This window comes from Gossypium hirsutum, chromosome A04, assembly GCF_007990345.1.
Source record: "Gossypium hirsutum isolate 1008001.06 chromosome A04, Gossypium_hirsutum_v2.1, whole genome shotgun sequence".
In the NCBI taxonomy this organism is placed as follows: domain Eukaryota; kingdom Viridiplantae; phylum Streptophyta; class Magnoliopsida; order Malvales; family Malvaceae; genus Gossypium; species Gossypium hirsutum.
In genome coordinates, this window is record NC_053427.1 from 67,221,317 (window position 1) to 67,231,000 (window position 9,684).

Sequence of the window (9,684 nt, forward strand, 5' to 3'; positions counted from 1 at the left end):
AAAAAAAAAATAGAAACTAACTAAAATGTTTAAGTTTTCAAGTTTTTTTTTAATAGCAAACCTTCTCTCTCATATGGAGTGGATAACCAGTTTATTCTTCTCTTTTTCTTTTCTCTTCTCTTTTTTTTTTTGGTGGTATTCTGAGCGGTATGTTGTACGAATTGTGCAGTGAATTCTTATATTTTTTGAAACTATATTTATAATACACCTTATAAATCTCTAAACAAATATATCTACAATTTGTATACTAAAATCAAATAGATAAGATAAATAGAATAATAGAATCTTGATTCAAGAAATGAAACATAAACTACAGATAATGAAAATAAATGAGTATATATTATGTACTAAATAAATAAGTATAGGAATTGAACTTTGATTGATCAACATTTTTTCTTCAAAATTATGGATGTGATTTCGATTCACCAAATTGAAAAAAAAAGTATGGATGTATAATAATAAGAAAAGGTGTAGAACATGTAGGGTCACAACGTACTGATCTTAATAATAAATGGTGTAGAGTTTTCATTTAGATAATTTAATTTAATAATTTCATTTGATGCTGTAAAGCAAATCACTAATATTTTAATTTCAATTTAAATATTTATAAATAAGAATTTTAGTTGCATAAGGTAGTTTATTTAGTAAGTAAATAAATAAGAGAGAGAAGTGATTGTCCCTCAGCTTTATACTTAATAAAATAAGAGTATACTAGTATTTTAATTGTAATTCATTTAATAAGAGTAGAAATATGGTGTTGGATATTTATTACTATTTCACAATTTACTTTGTATAAAGATAGATTCTAGATTATAAATAAGTACTTTGATATTATAATTTTAATTTAATGGATTTCTAAGGAATCAAATCAGATGAGCATTTTCTTCATCTAAAATTAAAAAAGTCAAATCAAATCAAATAATATTTTGATTTCTTGATAATTCCTACGCCTAACTTTTATGAACAAGATAAAAATAAAAACCAGAAAATCTTATTTAATGGAAACTAAGAATCACGGAGAATGAAATATTAGACAGACGTAACAAGAAAACCAAAGTGTGGAAGAGTACCGGTATTATACACAGCCAAACTTTTGCAACTCCAAACCTAGGATGATTCAGGAAGATAAAATGAAAGGGAGATAAACAAGATCAATGGAAAAGATACCACTACAACATAACCTCATCTTGGAATAGAGATTTCAATGAAAAAAGGGCAACCATGATCTTCATCTTGATCTTGACAGACAACGAACTAGCTTGATTGTCTTCTATTTTTCAACAGAGTCTGGAAAAACTGTCAGCTGCAAACAAATGAATAAAAATGAAGCTAAAAGCTACTGTCCTTTAGCCTTTTCAGGTCCTCCCTCGGTCATTTAGCCCCTTTTTATTTATTGAATGTTGACTTCTGGTTAGGTAGTAAAAATCCTCTCTGAGCTTAGAGCTATAAATCCAACCAGTTAAAATTCCAAAGCATGAAAATGCAAATGCAAGGTAATGTAATTTTGCAGATTAAACCAAGGATGACAGTCCGACTTTAGTAACTAAAAATGCCATTTGCTATAAGATCAATTTCCACCTTTCTTGGAACCCCATTTTCTTAGTTCTTTCTGCTGCAATTACAACATATCCAATAAACCTTTTATCCTATGTATATATCACATACACTGCAGCAATGCCTTTGAATACACAAGACAGAGAAATGGAGGGGAGGAGGAGTTGGTTTTCACAGTCCTGTGAGAAGTGGTCTAATGAATGAGCTGCCATTGAAAACCAAACAGCTAGATAACTGTGACCCTGCAGAAGGAAACTGGAACAAAAACTATGAACTGTAAGCAGCCGACATCGTACATGATGTTGGAACATTGGATGCTTTGCTGGACAATCGACGCTTGTAGCGTTTAAGGACAGATGCCAAGTTCTCTTTTCCCTTTGGAAAAGCTACATCACCAGCAGCAGTACCCGTTCGACCCTTCCGGCACGATATAGCAATCTCAACATCCTTAATCATATCCAAGAGCGTGACTGCATTTGTGCACTTACCCTTGCCAGGTTTTGCAGCTGGGGGCAACATTCCATTAGAAACAGGAGGGCTTAACCGCTTCTGATATTCCTGGGGGATTTGAAGGCAGAAGCACGGGGACATTGGGGTTCGAGGCTTTGAAAATGCAATATCTATCACACCCTGTTAACAAGGAGTAATTGCTATTAATCTCATCAAAATCATGGAGAAACCACCAGAAGCATCACAAATTCTTCAGCTCAAACAAACGAAATCCAAAATATCAGGCATAGGCTCTCTAAAATTAGACTTGCAAACATTTTTGCAACTAATGCATCATAAACTTGCAAACCAAAAGGAAATCAATTGCCAAATAAGTGACAATGCAAGAATAAATTTTTATAATGCCATTCAATGAAAGGAATTCCCACTGATTGGAGAAAAGAATGGTGAAAGAAGTCAGAAAAACCGAACCTACATAACTCTTTGCAAGGCCAGGGTAATCTTTTACACTAAGTGCAACAGATGAAACAACATAACAAACTTAAAACTTAAACCAACAATGACACAATACTCTGAGAACAACATTCACTCCTTGATAAACTGCTAGAGGAATAATGATCACAGTTAAGTTATGCAATGCATACAAAGCATTATCAGATGAGAAACAAATAGAAACAATTATACCTGAAGCCGATTAAGCACATATGTGTATTTTCCCCACAGCTCTGGTCGGCTTTCCATCAGTGAAAGATCAAGGATCCGGTGAATGCACCACACTCCAAAGCTTATTATCAAATCCGCTTTCCATATACAGCCCTCCCCACAATGAGGTACTGATGAAATTGAGAAGTTGGCAAAATTTGCCTCATCACTCTTCTGTGTAGAACCATACCTCCTTTCAGAAGACAAGTATTGAGGTTCACGAATGAGAACAACCTGGCTCATCTCTCTAGCTTCAGCATCATAAAGAAATCTCTCCCTTGCTGCTACACGATCAATTAACTCCTCATCAGCTCCATCATTTTGTCTAAACAACCAGTCAGACCCATCTAATTTCAAGAGCCTTACAATACAGTGTCGAAAAGATTGAAGAAGCTTGGACTCTAAATCCACACCAGAAGCAGTATCCCGAGTTGCTGAGTTCAACCCACTTCCAACTGCTTCATTGCCAGCAGTGTGACTTTTGTCAGCTACACCAAACTGCTCAAAAGGCTGTCTAGACCAAAGGGATCCAGTGCCAGAACCTGAACCCAACTGTAAAGGCAAAGCATCTCTATAACCCTTTAAATGAGAAAGCTCATCAAACGAAAATGGAACGCCTACCCTTGACCCACCATTTGAATACATGGGTGTTCCATAATTTGTCCGACCAATGGACAACCCATATCCAATGGAACTGTCCCACTGGCCACTCTTCTCGGACACTCGATGAGGAACAGAGAGCCCAGATATGTCCGGTAAGCTATGATACTTCTTTGTATTGACTGATATCCCAGAATTATCATTTATCCCAGATAAGTTCTTGTCATGATAAGACCTTTCGGATTGAAGTGCACTACTTCTAGCAACTGCAACATTCTCAAATCCAGGGGGCTGAGCAGGAGTTACCCCATTTTGCGATTTTTGCCTTAATGCAGAAGCCAGGGAGCCTCTATAATTTGTAGGGCCCATGGCAGGAGAATCTGATGCTGGTAATTCAATTTGATCATTCAAGCAATTGGAGCTTCTATCTTTAGCAATTCGATTAAGGTAAGATGCAATCTGATATCCATGCACTGTAGCTGGTTGATAATCCCATGCCTCAGCAGATGGCGCAGCACGCAAACTAAAGTACCTCCTTTCACCAGAAACGACATTACAGGTAGAATTTTGAGCATAAGCATCTAATTGTTGCATCTGGTTTGACCACAATGATGATCCTCTAGGATACCCATGTGATAAATCAATACTATTTTGCATCTTCAAATGCTTTGAAGAGTCATACAGGCTTGAACCATTAAGTGCATCAGATCCTCTTCCTCCCACCGAAGGGAAATACCCACCATAGTCCTTCCCAGTTGTATCTACTTTTAATAGTTTTGAATCAACACCCAATAGTACAACTAATTTCTTCACCTTTGCTTCTTGGGTAGGTTGCCCATGAAAATCATACAATTGGCCCCAAAATTCATCAAGAATGGCAGCTAATTGACGCCTTGCAGCACGACCTAATCCTGCCAATCTAGAGAGACTTCCAATACCATTGCCACCATCATCACTTTTCCCGCTGAGGCTCCTGAATGAAGGAGGGCCATCCGGGGTCAAAGAGGAAATACTTCCAGGAGGTTTGGATGGCTCTTCAGGCTCCCAAGAATCTCCATCATCATCTTTTTCGATATGCAGATCTCCCTCAAAACTCACTGTTTTCTCGAGAGAGTTCATTGATTCAATCTTCAGAGTTTTTGCGCCTGGCACATCATCTGTTACCTCATCAACTACAGCAGAAGATAACTGTATGCATGCTGGTTCCTCAGTGTCACAGAATGGGGGGTTAGGATATTCACCACTAGAAGAGTTCGCATTAACAGTTGTCAGACGTATTTCCTGCTCAGATTCCATGATTGTCTCAGGCAAATCCAGATTATAATTTGGAAAAGATAAATCTGAATGACTTTCAATGGAGTTTTCTGGTGCTAATGATCTTTCCTGTATATGAGCAGGTTCCTCTCCACTATATCTAGTTTCACTTAACTCATTTCCCTCTCTCTCTATAGCTGTCTCAGAAACAGGTCTGTTCATATCCCATTTCCATGCATGAGCTTTATTTTCAGAACTGGCAGATTTTAAAGGAGTAGCTGCCAGCCAAAGCATCAAAGAAAACGATGCACAAGCAGTAGCCAGAAGAACAACAAAAGGAACAGACATGCTAATCCCAGCATTCAATCTCAAATTCCCAGCCCAATCACTACTCCCAAATATCATTTCTACCACAAAGATTATCTTTAAACCCAGAATTCCCATGAATGTTACCAGTGATAGGAACTCCAGAATTGGAGAAACTTTGTAAACACCCATAATTGATCTTGATGAGGCAACCCGAAACAGGGGGATCACTGAAGATGGCAACATAAGGGCTACCATCACCTGCGCAAGAATAAACATCTGGTATACCCCCTCAGGTCCAGAAGTCCACACACAATAAAGAGATGGAACAATTGCTACAATTTTGATTGTTGCACGATGAAGCCAACCCGGTATGTCAAGCCCAAGGAAATTATGCAAGACAACTTGACCGCCAAGATTCCAGGTTGATGCAGTAAGTTGATTAGATAAGAACATAACCAACAAAAAGACTAGGGGCAGTATACCATTCCTGAATACCTGTTTTAATCATTTCCAAAAGGAATTTATTAATATCCACATATTAACTCAATTGTTGAGAAATATTTAAACATGATTCTTGAAAGCCATCATAAACAATAGCTTATCAGAAAAGCGAAAGAAATTAACCTGCTCCATTGCATCATGAAAAGTAACCAAGACAAGGCCAGCATTGTAGAACACATTTGCAGCTGAATTCATCAGCACATAATTTACTAGATAAATTCCACCGAAGACGCATAAGATGGCAAAAAGATGGTTGTGACATAAGGCACTCTTAGAAGTATTTGGTGGTCCCAGATGCTCCTGTGGACAGGAGAACAAAACTTCAGAGAGTTGAGAATGAATAGCATAATATTGAACTCCAAAAGGCAAAAAGGCAGGACCACAAAACAAAACCAAATGATATTGCAAGCATAAAAGATATAAGGTGCACCAATTTGTCCCGCAGTTCGAGAATTGTATGCCCCATAACATTTAAGCATGGTGCAATGAACATAAGCCTACCCTATATTTGAGAACAATGTCATAACTATAGAAGACCACTAATTGAGGAAAATTATACATGCATTTGACTCAGATTGTAGTGAATCTACAAGGACAGCATCCACATGCAAAGATTCTAAAAAGGCTTCTAAAATCCAAGTATTGACAAAGAAAATGTCAAATTCTTAGTTGAAATAAATTTACAGATAATACAGGAGTCTCCAATCCATTAAAACTGAAATATAAAGGCCCATATACAAGACTCGTGCACATAGATGCATATGCAAGTCCAATTGCAGATACCTGAACAATAGAAGAATGTAGATAAAAATTGTGAGGCATGATGCTTGCTCCAAGAAGACTCATCAGGGCAAATGCACTCTCCCCACTCAACTTTGTTGGCATCCCAAGCATGGAAATAGAAAATTCTGGTTGACTGAGGAGCACTCCAAAAACATAAGAAAGCAATATGAAACCTGCTGCATAGATGCATAGGAAACTTGCCCTGCAGTGATCCTAATGTTGAAAATTGTTTAGACTGCTATGATGTTGCAAGGGAGAGATTGTGCAATAAAACAAAGCAGTTTAGCATACCAAGGTGGAGGCAAAAACTGGGAATAAAACAGCATCAAGAGCAGCTAGAAAAACACCAGTGGACAGATCCACCCCGAAGAGAAGATTAATCCCATGTGCGACACCCAGGACCTGGGAAAATATAGACATTTTTCATGAGAATAGAACAAATATCACTAAATTAAGTGCAAATAAAAAGAATTATAACTTCCTTTCATCATAGTTTAGAAAAGAAAGCTACCATGGTAAGGTCCAACGCAACCACAGAAAGCTCTGCTTGAACTCCAAGGAATAAACGAGTGGACTTGTCATACTCATCGCTGCAAATCTATCATCGCCATAAATTAAGAAATAAATATGTATCATGAAAAGAGTAAAACACAAGTCCACAAATAAGCACAAGCACCTTTGCACATGACATTCTGGTTATATATAAGCACTTAATTAAAGATAAATAAGCATGCATTTGTAAAAAAGGAGTTCTTATGCTTTTTAATCTAGGCAGAAAAATAATTAAACAACATTGGAGAATTTAACTAAATCATGTTGTTACTTTATAAGAGTTCTACAAGTACACAGATCAGTATAACGGTTGTCAAAGAAATTGTCTTACAAACAGAATAATTCCTAATCTTTTTATTCTTGTAAAATGCACAAGCGTGAAAAGAATACCTGAGCAAGACCACGCCCAGTCACCACACCAATTCTAGCTGACAGATATTGACACAAAATGGCAGCACAATTAAAAAGAAGCATGGGAACTACCAGGTCAAAACCAAACCGTGCACCTCCTTCAACAGTGGCAACCCACTTCCCAGGGTCAACATATCCAATTGATATTAGAAGAACAGGTAAAACAACAGGGAACATCTGATGAAGGGCACCTCGTTGGTGGTTAGCATTTCCTCCCTCAGCTTCCATTTTGTCAACTAGAAATTCAGACGATATGCTAGTTACAGTGCAGCAACGCTTCAAATTCCATCTTCAGAATAGCACAGAACCTCCAATGCTCAAGAAGTACTACAATTACATGGTTGTTCACAATGACTAAATCTCGTAAGAAAGAAGCTATCCATCATAAGATATTCAGCTAGATATTAGCAAGTTATTTGATTAAACATAATTTTGCAAGAAAAAGCAAACAGTCGAGACCATTTTCTGCAAGACTTGCTATCAAACGAATGTACATTAAACAAAAGCCCTGGCACAGCAGGACTAGCGAGCATCTAAAATGCACTTCCCAAGAATCAGTGCCACCGCAACTGCTGACAGAATCAAAATTGCAGCCTCAGCCACAACCATATAGGGGCTGGTGAATATTCCAACTCTCGCAGGACTTTTACCAATAACTTGAATCAGTATCAAAGGGCAGATACACCCATCTCCACTCCCTGAGTAGAACAACAAATAATCCAAACAAATTCCTCCAACGAAAGCACCTACAAAGTCAAAACCTGAATCAAATCAGTCAAAACCATCAGCCTTGGAACATAACTACAAGAAAAAGGAATTAAAGCATCAAAACCAACATGTAAAACGAATCAGAACCAAATTCTAGCATAAATCATGATTAAACCATTTGGTCAAGCTTCAAAACAAAATCATCAGAGTCCAATATACAGTGAACACCATAAATTTCACAAACCGGTACGGTTAACCAGATTATTCAAAAAGAAAAAAGTATAGTGTGAATTAGTTCAAGGGTGTAAGCCCTCAGCATCATCACAAGTTCACTTTGCAAACTAAATTTCAGCATCAATGCTAATCAATAGTGATAAAGATCAGCACACAAAAACAAACCAAAATAAACAACCAGAAGACAGAATAAAATACAGCTTCATACAAAACCACAAACCCCAAAAGTACCCCCACACGAAAATTACGAAACAAAAACCTTGGACTTAAAAACAAAACTCAGATCTTCCTAAAACATCCCAAAGCAAGCAAAAGTGTAAAACCCCACCCAAATGAACAAAGCACTAAGGAACCAATATGAATAAAAATCAAGACCCTGGATCTGATTCAGCTCAATAACTTTAAAAAAAAGGAAAAAAAATTTGCACAAATTCCAAGGTAGATTACGCATAAAGCAAGAAAACAAAAAAAAACCCAAAATAATTAAACAAAAAGAAGAAACAAGTAAATCATAAGGAAAAAGAAGACTAGAATTGGATTAGGGTTTAGGCCTTTGGGGAAGTAAAAAAATTGTTTTTTGATTTTACCTTACGGTAAAAAGTGGGACAGAAAGAGCTTATCTGCTATCCTTTTCTCTGCAATCTCTATCTAAGTTTGGGTATTAACAAAAGTAGATCTTCAGGAAGAGGGATTTCTCAAGCCACTGGGTTTTATTTATATATTTTTCTTCACAAACAGAGAGAGAGAGAGAGAGCGAAAAAGAAAAAGAGAGAAAAAAAGAGGATAGATACATGATCATCTCAGATAGATAAATATATAATTATAAATATATTTTCAAGGGTGTGGGGGCTCTTTCCAAGCCATGCCACGCCATGTTGAAGAAAAGAGGAAATTTATTTATATATAATATGTGAAAAAAGAAAACTTTCACTACTAAATACTAATCAAAGCGAAGAAGAAAATGTGTCCAGATGAAAGACAAAACAAAAAGCTAGAAAAAGTTTAAAGACAGACAGTTAAAAGGTTATTGACATCAAAACAGTTCCAACAAATCTCGAGGATATCCCACAAATTTCAGCATTACAATTAATCCAACTTCTCTCATTTCATTTATATACATTTAATGGATTATTATTTATTTGTATAAACTTTTATGTTAATAATTAGGGTAAATTTTATAAAATGATAATTAAGGTTAAGTTTATGTTATTGTCTCACAATTATTAAAAGTTACGATGTCGTCATTCACGTTATAAATGGTATCAAATTATTAAATTTGATCAACTTAACTTCTTATTTTTTTAGCAAAATAATGAGACGACATATTAACTCAAAGTTTAATAATTAATTCAATCTCTAAACCGTCATTTTATTATTTAGTGTTTTTAATATTTTCTAACCATAATCTAAAAAATATACAAAAGTATAAAAGTATGATAAAATTCTTTAAAAAACACTTGAAAGTTGATAACTTATTTTTAAAATTATAATTATGCAAAAATTTTAAAATTTTATAAATTCTAAAAGTTTTAATCAAACTTGATGAGATTGTAAGTGAAAATTTTGTATTTTAATTATTATAAAGTTCTTTTTTAACGAAATAGAACAACTTTTGCTATTATTGTT

At 35.8% G+C, this 9,684-nt stretch overlaps 1 protein-coding gene across 3 annotated transcripts; it reads right to left on the reverse strand.

Annotated features, from left to right (window-relative positions):
- Positions 1–971: 971 nt before the first annotated feature.
- Positions 972–9,046, reverse strand: LOC107948355 (ethylene-insensitive protein 2). 3 transcript variants are annotated; one of them, XM_016882863.2, is made up of 9 exons: positions 8,646–9,046; positions 7,576–7,877; positions 7,096–7,443; positions 6,665–6,751; positions 6,445–6,555; positions 6,154–6,366; positions 5,494–5,670; positions 2,689–5,364; positions 972–2,184 (listed from the first exon to the last, which is right to left on the reverse strand). In XM_016882863.2, the coding sequence occupies exons 3-9, from the start codon at positions 7,342–7,344 to the stop codon at positions 1,822–1,824; spliced, it is 3,876 nt and encodes a 1,291-aa protein (XP_016738352.2). In that variant the 5' UTR covers positions 7,345–7,443; positions 7,576–7,877; positions 8,646–9,046; the 3' UTR covers positions 972–1,821. The 3 variants fall into 3 exon arrangements, with proteins under 3 accessions (XP_016738352.2, XP_040967011.1, XP_040967010.1); XM_041111077.1 differs by having other exon boundaries at positions 7,576–7,862; positions 8,646–8,920; XM_041111076.1 differs by lacking the exon at positions 8,646–9,046 and adding an exon at positions 8,318–8,491 and having other exon boundaries at positions 7,096–7,862.
- Positions 9,047–9,684: the final 638 nt, after the last annotated feature.

Coding starts and splice junctions, on each gene's coding strand:
- LOC107948355 (XM_016882863.2), bottom strand. CDS start 7,344: ATGGAAGCTGAGGGAGGAAATGCTAACCACCAACGAGGTGCCCTTCAT. Junction 6,556..6,664: donor TTGCGTTGGACCTTACCATG/GTAGCTTTCTTT, acceptor ATATTTTCCCAG/GTCCTGGGTGTCGCACATGG. Junction 2,185..2,688: donor ATGTGCTTAATCGGCTTCAG/GTATAATTGTTT, acceptor CCTTGTTAACAG/GGTGTGATAGATATTGCATT.